Below are 16,774 nucleotides of genomic sequence, written 5' to 3'. Positions count from 1 at the left end.
TTAGTATTTTGTTAATTAATTAATAAAAAACCAACCATTTTTTCGCTTTGAGAGCTCTGTCTTCTAAAATTTCGACATCTTATTGTTTCTTCCGTGGTACTCTGTCGTCGAAAGCCACGAGCAATAAATATCTCGTCTGTTGTCGACTGCCTTCTAGCTATTGGAGCATGTGGTATGCCTCCCGGTGCACGAGCACAAGGACTCGGGTCTCTTGAAGAACAAGAGGAGCTATCTGGCGACCTACAATGCAGAATTTTTATTCGTACTAAATTTATATTAAAAACATAGACAAATCACAAAACGATTTGAAGATATAAGATGTAAATTTTCGACTTAATTTCATAAGAAAAACCGCAGGAAAAAGTAAGTCATGTAACAATTTAAAAATATAAAAGAAATTTTCTCTATTCAATTGTACTATTCTTAACTTGGAAAAAGATAAATTAAGAAGACAAAAATACATTTATATACATTAAATTAAGTATGGTATTCAAAGTATCATATCAAATTGAAAACAAAGTGCAAAAGAAAGCAGTGTAGTATTTTATCTTCATAAAAATGTAGCGAAGTCTCTAATGACGAATTTTAAATTCCGTTGCTAATTGTAATTCCTAATCTGTTCTCTATCGATAGAGTCGCATTACTAGCACCACCGAGAATCGATAAAATGCAGGTACCTGGGCGGCGACCGACCAGCCATAGACATTGACTGCCTTGTCAGCTGAGATCTCTCTCTGATAGGACTGATATCCCTTTTATCGACAGCCCGGTCTGGACTCAGATGGCTCTTCGAGTCCCGACGCCGAGGATATGAGGCAGAATCCGGACTTAACGAATCTTTACGAGCTCTCCGACCTTCAAACATCCCCCACAAAATTCTCTCCTATTATTAATCCTCATACAATTTTACATTATATTTTATTTTACACTATGTTAGAAGAAAGAATAAATTGAAGAAATAATGGAAGGAAGAAAGATGAAGATCTAGATTTTCCGAATAATACAATAGGAACACGATAAACATGAAAGTTATCGACAGCAGGAAGTGGAGGAAAGACGATATGATTTTTACAACCCTGTTGTGAAGTTTTATGTTTCAATTTCGCTCTCATTTTAACAAACAAACACTATATTTACAAATATAAAATATAAATACACATAACAGAATTCAATCTTCACAATATTTTCAGCCTTCGTCATTAATATTCGAATATTACATTTTGAGTATTATTTAACTTATTTTCTTTTTTATTTAGAAGTATGAACGTTAAACAAGTAAGAAATATTTCTCTATCAACTACGATATTTATGTTAATATATTAAAAACTAATCAACTATAGTATCTATATAATATACCAAGGAGTAGTAAACTCGTTACCTGATATAATTTACATAAAGAATTAATTACAAAGAAATGTATAGTACAACACACTGTGGTGGTCGAATATTAATGCGAGTCACTGTACGTGCGATCTTGAAACCTAATTAAACAGATTTGAGAAAGGATTTGTTATACTTTAGGAAAATGTTGAACAGAAAGTTGAAACGAGAAATCATGCATATCAAGAAGAATTTGTACCTATTTGAAACTTGAGATATTTTGTGAAAATACAGTTAGGTCGAAAATGATTGGAAGAATGAAACATCGTGCACAAAGAGAGAGATACAGGTAGTGTTAAAAGACTGTAATTAGGACATAGATACGTGTATTTATATTTAAAGTTACATTGATAGTTTCATTTGCGAAGGATGAAAGTGGTCGATAATGGTTGATGTTAATGATTGTACCTCCTTCGTCGGTATCCGGTGACAAAGTTGGTTGACTTCCGCGACGATGCCGTGCGGGTGGCATCGACTCGTCTATAGCAGCCGATTGTCGTATTAATCTTGACGCCTTGTTTGGGGAAAGCTCCTTCCCCTTCTGATAGCACTGTAACAGAATCGATAATTTAATAATAGAATGTTTCAATATCTAGTTTCTATTTCTACTTTGCGTCTAACTAGACGTGTCTGCTATTATTTCATTTAACGTGACGTATCATTTAATACGGATACGTCTGTCAGAGAAGGAAGATTGAAACATAATTTTGTTTTGAGGTTTCTGACAGCATTGAACATATTTCATACGTTATTATGTTGTGCATGCGACTGGATTAATAAATGTATACTCTATTATTAGGTAGTAACATATGAAATGTTCGACTTTGAACGATCTGTGAATTCTACCGAATTTTATTTTTAGTTTGCAATTTCTAACAATATTATCCATATTTCACACGTTATTATTTCGTATAGAAGATTGGATTACTAAATAACTAAATAAATAGTAGATGAACCAAGAGTATTAAGTTTTAATGTACGTAATATCCAATTTTGAAACGTCCAAAAATTTTGCTGAAATATAGAGAAGGTATATTTATACATAAAGATGTTAAAAGATACAATTGTATATTGTTAAAGATAAAATTATCAGACTTAAAATAATATATAAAGATACATATCCAAAGATAAATATATTTATTTAAAAGAGAAAGAGTTTAAAATATGGCACAATAAAAGCGGATATTTGATTTCTGTATTACGACTTAATAAAAGTATTCTAAATTTCAGAAATTTTTCTTAAACTTCCTTCCTACGTGTTAACAAAACTTTTCTATACCTCACCTGAGTAGTCGAGTCTCTTCTAGTGCTAAGCAAAGGATGCGTTGGCGTGTTAACATTTGGCGAACCGACAGGGCTGGAGCTACCGGAAGTGGAAGTTCCGGGAAGCGGAAGGTTACTACCAACTGTCGGTGAAACGCTTGGTGGTGTCACTGATGACATCACGATAGTAGGGGGTGTGATTGATGAGTCGAGAGTTAGATTCCTGCTCTCTGTGGCGCTCTTTGGATCTAAGGTTGACGTGGTTAACGCAGCCGACGTGGTCGTTATTGTAGCGATTGTTGACGAGACTGTTGTGGTAGTGGTCGACGTTTTCGACTCAGTACTAGATGTCACGGGTGTCTTGCCTTCGATGCTGCTCGATCGGTCGCTTTTATCCATGGAATTGCGCGCTTCCAAGTGTTCCCTGATTATAAAACGTTACTTTATTAGATTCGTAAAATTTTTGTGTTTAAGTTTTATTTAGATTAGTCAAATTATTGGAATTGAAATAATTTAGGTTCATCAATAATAATTCTTCAACCCATAAAAATATTCGTGTAAATTACTTCACTTGAAATTTCTTATAAATAATTTGACTTTTAATGAATACCAAAATGGAAAGTGGATACCCAGAATGATGCAAACTCCTGAAATTATAAGGTTTAAGCGTCGTTCAGACTAATCGCGCTATTTAAATTAAATTGAATTTATTTGAATTTATGAATAAAGACTTCATTCCAAGTTCACTCGATTCATATAAATACTGCATATTATAAAAAGGCTACAATATATTACAATTACACGCGATAGAATAACAGAATATATCTTTGTATTATAAGATAAAAAAAATACTCTAAGAATTTGTCTTGCAACTTCCTTGTTAATAAATGAACTGTTATGTTTATGTGAAATGAAATTAAATGAACTTTCAGTTCCTCAGGTAAAAATTCTACGTTTTACTACAATTGTAGAATAATTATTTTCAAAGTAATCTATATCTAAAATCAACCTGACTCACGTACATAACATGTCAGTAGCATTCAAAGCTAATCGTTTCCTCTACTCTACAGGAGATTATTCGGAATCAGCAACAAGATAATTAAATTCCTTCCTCCAGAATTGCCCCCATCAGAGACAAGTTCGCATATACGCAATCGAAACCAGAGACTCGAATGCGAATGTTAAGTGGACGTTATGTACCTGACAGCATTGCTGGCTGCGCTGTCAGTGCTGGAAGCGCTCGGTCTTTGATCGCTTCTATAATATTTCGTCGGCATCATGCCGCTACTACTGTCCACCGATTGCTGTGATTGCTGCGACTGCCTGCGTCTGTGACGACTGCAAGTATGCTTTCGTTCTCCTTGGCTTTTGGTTCTTCCACTCTCACCAGAACCGCGTCGAGAACCTCTCGGATCACTGGAGCCTGAAAAATATTTTAATTATTCGACTATTAAAAGAGTTTTCAAAATTAAATAGCTTTCTCATGGATTTTATATTGGGTGAAATTTTTTCTTTTGAAACAATGTTCTATAAAGATTTTTATATTAAAAGAACTCTATTGTTTTCATTTATTAATAAATTGAAAAACTATTATTTTATTATACATCATTTATTTATACCAGCACAATTGCACACATCTGGTATTCGAATTAATATTATCAGTGAAATGTTGGAAATAACAATTCACAAATTATTAGTACTAATAAATTCTCTTGCATAATAAGATCAGCAAAACGAATAAAGTTTCACGAATAACTTATACAAATTAAAAGTTCGAGATCTGTATTTGATCCGTGGAACCAACAAATTAAACGATAAGTCAATTCAGTAATGTATTATCTTAGCAAATTGTTTGGTAAATAATCGTACATCAATAATTAATTGCATCAAGCTAATACTTTTTTCCTTTTTGCAACGATAGAAATTATAATTGATTTCATAATATTAAACTGATATTGTATATCATTATGGAAATAGCGCGCGCGTATCAAATAATCGCGTGATTGAGCAATAACCAATACTTTGGGATCAGTATTTGGTTATTCTATTAATGCACACAACATGATCCACGAAATTGGGTTATTCATAATATTGATAACGTACGATTTTAGACGCATCAATTTTCAACGTCACATAATCAATTTATATAACGGCAACCTAATCCTATATAATGTATAATATATAACTATCACCTTAATGTCTATTTATTTATAATAATAATGTCTTTTCAAATTTTCAACATCTCCTCCATCTGTTCAACATCTTTTGTACAATTGATTCGATATTACGAGTTAGTGAAATTGTACAAGTCGTTAGAACTGCTAAATTCTTTTATATAAAAGTAGAAGACTGACGATAAAACAAACTGAATTTCATAAATCAATTTTACGTTACTTGTATACATTCTTACATCCTAATCGAAGTAAAATTGTAAATTCATAGAATACACTCGTTCTGTCGAATCTATATGGCGTTATAAAACAGATTGAGATCTCGTTCTTTCCAATTCTATAGAATAAGAAATTCAGAAATATCGCTCGGTCTTGGAAAATCTACAGAATTAAAATTACACGATAAAAATGAACAAAATTAATTTCACGAAAAACCCGTGGTTTTCGTAGTTACTACATTGCGGACATTCATGAACATTCAAAATTTTCTGAATATAATTACATGGAAACTAGGTAAAAAATTGTTTTATTCGTTAAACGTTATAATAAGTGTTCCATTTGAAATATTTGATATATTTCTGAGTATTATATGCATTGTAAATTTTACATCAAATTTCCTATAAACGTCTAACAATCTATAATCTAATAATTACGAAATATAAGGACTTGAGACTTGGTCAGTATGATAAAATGAATATTATGGAACATTCGACCAACTAACCTCGATAAGTAGGCGAAATAACCGTAGGAGGTGGTTGCGCCTGTGGAGTCTCTTTCTTCCCCCACAGCCTGGCAATATCGTTCTTAAGTTCGCTGATCGTCGAATCTTTCCTCGATTTCGTCGACGCCTGGCTTCTAATCCCACTATCGACTGAGCTTTCGCGTCTCTTGCGCAGTCTTTCCAAATGGCTTGCATCCGTGGTCGTCTGTCTGGACCAGGGCAAAGATTTCGCGATATCGGCCAATGTTTCGCGACGATACAATTTATTTCCGCGTTCGCTCTTTGTGGAAGCGCCACCGCCGCTCCATTCCCGCAAAATGTCCGTCAACTGCGCCAAGCTGGATCTTCGACGACGCTGATTCGTCGTGGAGGATTCCTGTGGCTCATTCGGCGGCGATATAGACGTGATCTGTGTCGCCGAGTCGCGTCTCCCGGTTCCTGAACGATGACAAATAAATATATAAGGTATTTGTATTTTATGTTTCATTTCATTGGATGTTTTATTTATTTTTTTGAAAGTACGATGATTTTTTTTTTTTTTTTTTTTTTTTTTTTAGGAAAAGAAAGAATTGCGATGCGAAGTTTGCTATGGAGAATTCTTTGGGTCTAACGACGCAAATTGCGGGTTTTAATGTTACAGATTCCTCACATTTTTATTTTTAGAAATCAAATTACTTTTCAAAAAAATCCATAAAGTCCTCGAGAGGTGTTATACGAAATACGAAAATAACAAACGTAATACGTTACTTAAGAGAACATTTGCTTAAGAGGAATACCCACCAAGACGTTGCCTCAAAGTAGATTCCTCCACCTGTTCCCGCACTAGATCGTCCCAGCCGTTTCCTCCTTGCCATACCAGACCAACCTGATGGCTCAGGATCGGTAGGTTACACACGAAACAGATCGCTGTCATGGTCCTGAAATCGAAATGTCACGTATAAGCACTGATATTTCGTCGGGAATAGGCGGAATTAACTGAATGTGAAAGGGTGCAACGTTTCAACGATAGAGTTTTACGTGAATCCAGGCCATGCCAACAGAGCGTTTGTGAAGTGACACTCGATCGAGATCGTGGTTTTCTTCGCTACCCTCTACGTGGATCTTTCTAGGATCATTTTCATGCTTGAAAAGTCGCGAGACGCTGTCTCCATCGACCAGAAAAGGAGAACGAAACGAAGATGAAGCGTAATCGAGTTCACTTTTCGAGCAAGCTACTGCGTTCACGATACTACTGAAAGTTCTCGCAGAAGGTTGATGGAATTTACATTGCTAAAGGTTCCTTTTGTTTCTTCCTTTATATTGGAATTTTTCATTGATTTTTAAACTAATGATTCGAAAGGTAGAAATTTAGAATGTTGATAACGTATTTAATGTTTCATTTGTATATTTCAATTTCTGCATTTGACGAAACAGTCTGCGTTCTTTACATATTGAACGTAATTAGTTGTTTGGATTGAATACGATCTTAAGATAGAATATTATTCGGATTTTATGTAAATAAAATTTCAAACATTTTAAATAAAATACAAATTGAGGGACCATTAAATTTTGCCCGAAAAATTATTGATCTTTCAACTGTTCTAACTCCGTGAAAAAAGCTCTTGAAACAGCACACACACGAGGTCGTTTGAAGGGGCGAAGTTTCTACTTTCACATCCCTGCATCGAAGTTTTTCAAAGAAGTTATATCAGAAAACGGATAGGAAAACTGAAGATGCGTTTTTCTTTTTCAAACTTTGCAGACTCAAATAGACCTACGGAGTTGAAGCAATTTTTCCGTGTTTTATTTTAGAAACATAAAAACATTATTGCAACAAACAAATTAAAATAAACTACAAACAAAACCACTCGTTTCGCAGAAAATTTACAATTCTGAAAATTCCTCAAATTAAAATATTCATCTTTAATCTCCATCAACTTCCTGCTCGATCGACTCTTACTTACTGATCAACAAATAATACTTCTACGATACTTGTCACGTGGTAACTCACAACAACGTTATAAACGTAAAGCGGAAAATCCGAGTAGGAGCGTGTCTGAAAGCAGATTTAATCAGCAGGACACGCTCCTGCTCGTTTCTTTTGAAAAATACTCCCGGTTTACGGATGTGCCACGAAAACGGTCGCTAAATGGAGCAACGCTCCAACAATATGGAGGTACAGTGACGCAGATGTGTAACTACAGAGCTGGCGTTCACGCAGCCAGCGTCATACCAAAAGCGTGGATGCAGCGGAAACCAGATATATCGTAGACGTTTTATGCACATGTGTACTCTTGTATCTAGTTCGTGCACAGGTCATGGAACAAATTTTTAAGCAGATAAAAGACAATTCATGATGGTACAATAAGTTGAAAATATGTAATATGTTTTTGAGGAAAATCGTGTTGAAAATGGCGAAAATAGACAGTACCTAATGGTTACTGAGTATGGTTCAATTTGCGATGCAGTTCTGACTAAAAAGAAAGATATATTCATTTCAAAAATCGTATTACGATAATCTATTTTGTCTTATATTTATATATTGTTAATTTATGAAAGTTTACAGTGATCGTAAGAAGAAGATTTGAAGGCTTAAAAAGTTACCAAAATGATCGAAAATAAAAATAGGAGTTCATTATTACTGATAGAAAGTATTTTAATCATTAGAGATATCGCGATCCTTTTAATTTAATGTGACGTTTGCAGTGAAATTTGTAACATGGAAATTCATACCTTTGTAAATTTTTTTTATACTCTAGATCCTTTTGCAGGTACAATTGAACTAATATTATTGATGAAATTTTAATAATTACGGATTATAAATGATTAGTATTAATAAATTTCTTCATGTAACAGCAACAAGATTTGTAATAAAACAAATGTAGCTTTTCAAGTAAGTTATTGTAGTTAAAAGCAATCTGATTTTCTAATAATTTTTATAGAATTACAAAAAATGTATAATTCATAAATTGTCACTAATATCGTTAATCGGAAAATTATACAAAAGAACTCTAGTAATTGTGAACGTTTGTTATCGTATGAATACGTTCAAGTGGATATTGAACTATTTCGAGACAAAGATTGAATTTTTCTTTTTACGCTCTTAGTTGTTTGATGGAATTGAAAGAATCTTTGAAAAGCAAAGAAAAAACTGCTTTTACGTCAAAGTTTTCTGTATTATAGAATTCTGGAGTTGAGCACATTTTGCTATTGTTCTCTTTTAACTTGCACCAAAGCTTGCCATAACCATTCTGTGAGCATTCTATAAGCCCGCTAAAGTAAGTACGTTATCGGATTTAGAAAATGTTGCACGATCTCCATGCAAACGGGATATTCTCTCAAGCATTTTATACAATTTCCAAGAATATCCTACCGATATTTTATCGAGTTTTTATTTTGTTGAACAATTATATAAAATAATATTAAACAACTAGTGACACCAGTAATAATATTAATAAAGCGACAAGTTACAATTTCTTTCCTATGATTTTACAATTTCTTTGTCAAAGGAAAAAAATCAGACGATCTATAATTTCTAAAATTTCGTTTATTTCATTGCCAAAACTGTCATTGATATGGAAGAGAATTTTTCAATGCTAAAAACCTTCGATTTGTAAAATTCCATGCCTCGAACAAAGTGCATTTTACTCGGAACCATTCACGAAAGAATAATCTTTGAAATGAATCTTTTAAGTGAAAATAACAACATAGGTCAGACCGAATCATATTTTTATGCGATACAAGTCTAAGACGTTAGACAATTTCTTCTAAAATACAGTTTACAGATTTTCCACTTAATTGTACCTGGAAAAAATCACTCTATCTGTACCGCATCCTGTGCACGATTATTAAAATACTATACAGAAGAAAAGGAAATGAAAGAGAAAGATAGAGGAAGATAGAGAAAGAGCGAAATATATAAAATACAGCCGCGTGTCTGCCCTCGTATCGATCAGCGTATTAATAAAACTGTCAGAAAACGATTCTCAAAAACGAGAACAAATCTGTATTAAATTCTGTATCTGGTCTGACGATTCGACCTGTAATGTCGAAGTCTGGGGTTCTGCAACGACATCGCATGGCAAGGATCTGGCCGACCTGCAAAAGATACATACACACAAAAATAGTTTTTTTTCTCCTCTTTCCACGAAGTCCTTCGAAACCTACAATGGAAATATGGTTGAACAGAAGTAATGAGTCTCCTCGACACCTCGTGTCCCACGTAAACCACGTCACTTGCAACGGTAAATAGCCTGTTTATTTGGAAAACCTACTTTCTAAAATAAATAGCCTGTTTGTTTCGAAAACCTGTTCCATTACCATCGATGGAACAGGTACAGATAATGAACGAATAACATGGTATTTGTATTAGAAAATAAAATGCTAAGAAATTGCGATCTTTGTATAACATAGTTATGGTACTTCAATTGCATACATTTCTATAAAACTCTCTTTGTTACAGAATTATGTAAAGCTTCTTATTTTCGCAATTGTTAAGAATATTATCTATTTTGCTTGAGAATAATCTAATAGAAATAATCGATGATCCTAATTCTGACATAATAAACGACTCATAATGTGCATTCCCCTTCATCGCTATCATCAAATAATACAATCCCAAAGACAAACTTTCTCCAAAAATTATAAAACGTAATCTACGACATCGACCGAGTTGCTATTAAACTATGGTTATATGCTTATGCTAAGTATATTGTAACTTCTATACACATTCTCAGATTGACTTCAAAGACCAATTTTATCACGATAGTCGTGTTCTTGATAATTTCAAGATATTTTACGTAGCGTAGGTAGACGATATAAGTAGACATAAAAATTTCCTATGGTAAATGTTCGAGTATTTTAACCACTGTAAGTAACGTTTCTTTAATATCCTTGAAAATGTAACATTTAGAAGCAGACCAACTTATTACAGATTCTAATATCATATTGTTAAACAAAGACCTTGAAAGGATTAAAGCAAGTGATTCATAACAACTGGCTGACACGGCAGTGTAAATCTCCTTAGGCGAAACCCTCTATTAATCTTTCGAATTTATAATTTACTCAGAACGTTCATAATTCAGCAAGCAGTGACGCAAGGGTGTCGTGTAATATTCTCATGGAATGAAGAGAAAGGACGATTTATGTAACCTTGGGGTTTCGTCGTGGGACTTCTACTCAAGGTCAACGGAACTTTGAAATGAATACGAATTCCACTGCATGCTTGGTCTCGTTTACCCTCGCCACTGCAAACCGAAAAACTTTAAGGATTTATGAAAATATAACGGATAAGGCGCCATGTGAATTTCCCAACCACGTGAAAGTTCCTGACTCGAAGTTTTCCGTTGCTTTGCGTTATCCTTCCATCAATCCTTTTCTCAGTTTTTAACCAGCCACTGGTTTTCCATATTAATGCCACAGCCTGTTCGGCTTGTAAAGTGTTCCATAAAAAATTCATGAGTTTCAAATTTGCGTTAGGATAAAAGCGTTGGAAATATTTTATTAAGAATAATACTTTTTTCAGAGAAATCCTTTTGTTTGAAGGATACAAATTCGCAAATTCCTATAGTATAATCTTTCTCGTGTATGTATTGAATGAAGAATACGTAGTATAGTAATTGAATTATTATTAACAATTTTAATAATACGATAAAATTTTGTCAAAAAGAATAGAAGTATCGTCAATGATAAAAATATTCGATAGATAGATTTTGCTTTGGTTTCACGCAACAAAAAGGGCTTTAATATTTTTGAAAAATCTTCCTTTGTCCGTTTTACATTTCCCTGGAATTTGAGAAATTTTCTGACGATAAAAAATAGGATTCGATGAACAATAGTCCAAAGAATCAATAATAAAAGTGACATGCTTTTGTATTTCCTAATTTTATGATTGATATTGCAACGTAGTCTACAATTTACCCAAGGAACCCATCCTATTTTTAAAAAATATTCTGTATACTGTTTGTGATGATTGTTAATGTCTGCAACGAGCTTTTAATGAACGAAGCTTTTAATTATCATAATTATAAAGCAAAACTTGTTGTTCCTGTGATTGAAACAAGTTACACGATAATTGCTAACATACTTGTTAAACTCAAATAGACTGAAATTAGAATTTGTTTGTCCCGTCTTTACGAAATGTGAATGTTGGTAGAAATCGAAAAAATTGATTTATTCGTTCCATCATAAAAAAAGCATCATCGGAGGCTGTTGTACTGGAAAGGCTTTGGAGCAGAAAGATAAAATAACTTCTAGACAAGATGCACCCTACCAAGTTGGCTATAAATCACTGGCTCTCGAGCCACAGTTAAAAATAGTCCTCGAGACAAGACAAAAGACGATGTTTTGCTTGTAGTATAGGGGTTTGTAGTACTTTGCTTTTCAAAGTGTATCAGGCAGGCAAGACATTAAGTACATAAAACACAGTATAAAAATAATTTGATGCTATTTTGTACTTACGAAGAGCAGTTTGTAAAATAAATTAGAAGACAGTTAGGTTTAATTTTCGTACGAATTTTAAACATATTTTTCAAATTGTTAAAAATGTAAATTAATAAAACGTAGAAAATATTTTTTTAATTATACAAAATTGTACTGCAATTCATTATGTTACATGTATTTATTCTACGTGGCAACATAAGGGTTAAGCATTTTTTAATAATAGCATTTGTCTAATGCTTCATCTTTCATTTTATTTGTTTTATAGTTTGAAATAATATGAACTTCAACAGGAACAATATGAATAAAAACTTATTATAACTATGATTAACTATAAACTTATATAACTATGATTTAAACTTCTATAAACTGTATAGAAATTATTATTAATTGGTATCTTTTCTTAAAGCTGTGCCACAGCTTTATTATTTCAAAAATTTTCTCGTTTATAACGAAGATTATAATTAAAATAATTCACAATCTTCAATAATTCAAACTTGGATCCTTGTCGCTTAATTTTTATTCCTGTGAATATATTTAAGCCACGATTCCATTTACAAGAGATATCAAATTTTACATTGAAGCAACGACTTGTTCCAGAAGCTAGTAGTTGTTAAAAATTATCTTAGATACAGGAAATGCAAACTAAATAATAACAACAGATGGAACGAAACACTAATGTAATCCCAAACTTCCAATTCACATCATAATACAGCCAACAACTTGCAACAATTCCATCCAAGATCCCACTAAGAGTATTCAACATGCCTCTTTTGTAAACCGACCGTGTAACACCATTACAAACTTTCTTATTCAAAACAATGGTTCAGGGCAAGTTTTCCAGTAACGTTTAATTTGCAAAATTTATCTCACAAGTTATCTGAATTTTCTTACATAATAATTTAATAACAGGTAATGATAATTTCTTGACATGTAACAGATTGCAGAATTCCGTACTATATAAATAATTCTCGCAATCTTACAATATTTATTACATTATACTCTGCAAAGTTTGGAAATTTCCAGAAGCGTCAGTCGTTACTGCGAGAAAATTTATTTGGAATTCCCAATTATCAAATTATACTCAGGAAACTGCTTTAATCTACCCCTCAGATTCCGTTTCCTTTTCCCACCCCTTTTGTTGATGACCGGTCGAATTAGCATACGACCGGATTTAAAATTGCCCTACTCAAGATTCTCCCTTAAGAAAATTCGCGTGGTCGGCTCCCTTTACGGATCATGATTTCATATTCCAACCTACGCCGGCCTTGGTAAACGCAATTAACGCGTGAACGTAATTCAGCTGGTCTGAAATCAGTTAAAAATCAATCTCGTTGGAAGAATTCGCTCGAGCGTGCGCACGAACCTCGAAATTTCGCATCGTTCAATATCGTCGTTCATTTTCTATGTTTACGGCGGTGATATTTAAGTCAGATGTGGGATTATAGGACGTGGGCTGATCGGACACAGATTTGAAAGTTTTTTTTAAATAGCTTTTGCGTAGCTTTGTAGGGGCTTTTTAAAAATACAGAATTACGTCAACCTTTCGAGGATTTAATAAAATAAATAAATGTTGGCAAATGAATATTAAGATGTAAATACACATAATATTAAACAAAGGTAATAATAAAAAATTCTGTGCACCTATTTTAAAGAAAGTGTCAAATCCGCGACTTACATAGCGAATGTGTTACAACTTTCAAACTCTAAAATTCTGCTAAATACAGACAATATAAAGATACAAGGAGATATATAAAAATATGCAAAATAAAGTACTTACTATCATACGATATTTAATACACAAAAGAATTCTTGTATAAATTCCACTTCTTTAATTATATTTCCAAAATTATATAATCGTGTAAAAATCCGTTAGTCTATATACAATAATTCAACTAAAAAATTTGTAATTCGCAACTTGCGAAATTTTACTCGAATTATACGAACTGCTAGGCGGAAGCTGTAAACAGCTTTTTAATAAACACGACACGGCTTGCAATAATTTGGCCGTGATATGACATCGTATAGCGGTTTGCATTAACAGCCGGTGGGACATCCACGTGTCACACGATGAATATATTCGACATTTCATGGCACGACATTAATTCTGCTGCTGATGCTCGTCCATTCGTTGAACATTACACAAACGCGTTGTTTGGTATCGAACGATCGATTGCTACGGCCGGGCTACAATTTTTTAAACTACGTATCTCTTTTAATTGACAAATAAACGACAAGTGATGAACTCGAGCGATTGCCTAATTTGTCATGACTCTGTCATCCTACACTGATTGTATTATCGTCATCCGACATTGATTATATTGTCTAGTCTGAGAGGTGTCAATTAGTTTTTGATCAGATTTTATACTTTTTATTCAGAATTAATATACTTCTCTTTTATTAAAATTAACCAGACAAAAGTTCTCTCTATGTTTTCTTACGTCGAATATCTGTGTGTATTTCTTACAAGAATTATGTGCTTAATTCTTTTTCTGCTAGAATAAGACATACTTCTGAAGCTTTGATTTTTCTTATAATTGTACGATTGATATGATTAACGATCAAAACACGTTAAACATGGAAGCTTTTAAAAGTGACCTCAAAAAACGAGAATCTATTTCTTCGAGGTAGTGAAAATTTGTTTCCCGACGCGACGGACACTACGGTGATTGTATTTTTGTAGAAATAAACGATATTTCCGCAGGACCGTTACAGCAGGATATTTTCTCTCTGCTAAATTGCAAGACTTGTTTGCATCTCCGCTGACTAGCTCCACAGTTTAATAAAATCCATCCTCGAAAGTAATCTGGAAAGTGTCTCGTCTAACATCGTTCGAAAAAACTCATCTACAGAGATAGATAGATCAAGAGAGAACGAGAACAGCACGCAGTTTCTGGTATTTTCAGACGGATCCTCGCGAGTTTCTTTCGAGGCCAGTCTCACGATCGAACAGATGAAATTAACCCCTTTGCGCGCAAGAAACTGGGTAACGTACGTTAAAACAACATCCGAGCGAGTGAGCTTTATTTTACGGGAAAAAAAGTGTATCTTGGACGTTCAACATTGAAGAAAAGAATTTTGTACAGATTCGTTTGTTCTTAGAAAAAGATTAGATTAAACTTCCTCGAAGCTTTCTCAATGGAAAATTATGAATCGTATTATTTTATTAATCATTCACATTTATTTATTATTAATTATGTTTTGGTATTTTATGTGAATATTGCAATCTCATTTGAAATTTTTCCTGTCATGATAATTAACTTTGTCAAAGTTTTTTCCCAATTTCAAAATTTAAAAATATTCGTAAATCTCTCGATAAAAGTTTATCAACGAGACATTACGAATCTTTTTATTCTTGGAATTATTTCCATGCATTTTATCGTCTAAGAAATGGAGCTTTAGAGATGCCAAACTCGTCAATTCGTCAACGTTATTAGTTAGAAAATTTCTTGTTCAAGTGTTTTCGCTTCTTTTGAACACTTTATGAATTTTCGATCATACCTGATCATACTATCGAAACAACAATCGATGTGCACATAGCTGGTGAGCCACAAGTGGCTCTTAAATCCGAAGGACAAAGCTAATAAAACGTTTTCGAAATTATTTTACGGCCTACTTTATTTTTACGACCGGCCATCATTTTCGACAGATAAGGACATAAGCAATCGACCATTTTATTCACCGAGTCATTACCATAAAAGGTAGCAAGGTAATTCCAGCAGACTTTTGTCTTCGAATTATCAAACTTTCTCCCGAATTAATTCTTTGAGGACATCTTTTCTCAATAACCACGCTGTGTTTTATCGAATATTCTCTAATAATAAATTCACCTATTCGATTCATGTAGTCAACAAACTCGAATTTCACACTCTTTTCTCGAAAACATTTTTTCAAAGGACATTCTCATCTATTTCATTGAAATTTCCGCTCGATGTAGAATACCCTTTCGTTTGAGTGTATCATCTTACATAAAGTAACTTGTACACTAGTACGTGACAATACTATTCAGAGAAGATTGATTGTATTCTAAGAGGAGATCTAAATGACCGTGAAAATGAATCTGTCCGCGCGTTTCCTCTCAATGGAACTCCTTCGAGAATCGTGGAGCATGTTGTATAATTTCATTCTACCGCACATTCCAGCAAAGTACGTTAAATTGTTTACTAGCTAGACGCGTGTGCTGTGAGATTTCAGACAGTTACGAAATAAGACCAGATGAATTTGCCGCAATTGCATAAGCGTTCGCAGGTGTGGGCGAAGAACAATGTAATCCACGGATTCGAAGGAATTCTGATGGACGACGAACACCAGCTCTGTCGCAAAATCTCTATTAATGTCGGAATTATTTAGTCGACTTGATCATAAGATAATTAAGCTTGACAAGTTGGTGCGAATATAGACAAATAATTTAAAATGAAAGTTAATGAACATACTTGTATCATATCTGCTTATACAATTTGCAAATTTGTTTTATTATTAAATCGTCACTAATTCACGTTTATATGAATATAATTAAAAAATGGAACTTAAGTAGAAAATTATTTTGCCTATTAAACACTGCCATCTTCAAATTTCTCTTAAATACATAAAAATCAGGAGTCTAATTATTACACATATATGTTAGATGTAAATAGAAAATAAATTATAATATTGGTAGATTGGCATTGTTACAATATTTTACCAAAATTTAACGTTCCAAAACGGTTGAACTCTTTCTCAAAATTCATTGAAAAATTGTTTTCTGTATGTTCTTATATCAAAAAATTATTATTTCTTTTGTTAGGATATTAACAAGCTTCCAAAGTAAAATGCTGCGATACGA

General features: G+C 33.3%; 1 protein-coding gene across 11 annotated transcripts in view; it reads right to left on the bottom strand.

Annotated features, from left to right (window-relative positions):
- The window catches only part of LOC132908706 (uncharacterized), a 159,325-nt gene that overhangs the window by 44,735 nt on the left and 97,816 nt on the right, over positions 1-16,774 (bottom strand). For 8 of the 11 annotated variants that reach the window (XM_060962943.1, XM_060962942.1, XM_060962948.1 and 5 more), the window contains 8 exons: positions 9,555-9,612; positions 6,316-6,452; positions 5,536-5,973; positions 3,844-4,066; positions 2,665-3,067; positions 1,789-1,930; positions 678-855; positions 36-240 (listed from right to left, as the gene is read on the bottom strand). In XM_060962943.1, coding sequence (XP_060818926.1) covers positions 36-240; positions 678-855; positions 1,789-1,930; positions 2,665-3,067; positions 3,844-4,066; positions 5,536-5,973; positions 6,316-6,452; positions 9,555-9,589 — 1,761 coding nt within the window. In that variant the 5' untranslated portion in view covers positions 9,590-9,612. The remainder of the gene's footprint in view (positions 1-35; positions 241-677; positions 856-1,788; positions 1,931-2,664; positions 3,068-3,843; positions 4,067-5,535; positions 5,974-6,315; positions 6,453-9,554; positions 9,613-16,774) is intronic. The other 3 variants (XM_060962952.1, XM_060962951.1, XM_060962953.1) reach the window with 1 other exon arrangement.

Source organism: Bombus pascuorum, chromosome 7 (assembly GCF_905332965.1).
Source record: "Bombus pascuorum chromosome 7, iyBomPasc1.1, whole genome shotgun sequence".
NCBI classification, from domain to species: Eukaryota; Metazoa; Arthropoda; class Insecta; order Hymenoptera; family Apidae; genus Bombus; species Bombus pascuorum.
This window is presented reverse-complemented; position numbering and strand designations above follow the sequence as displayed.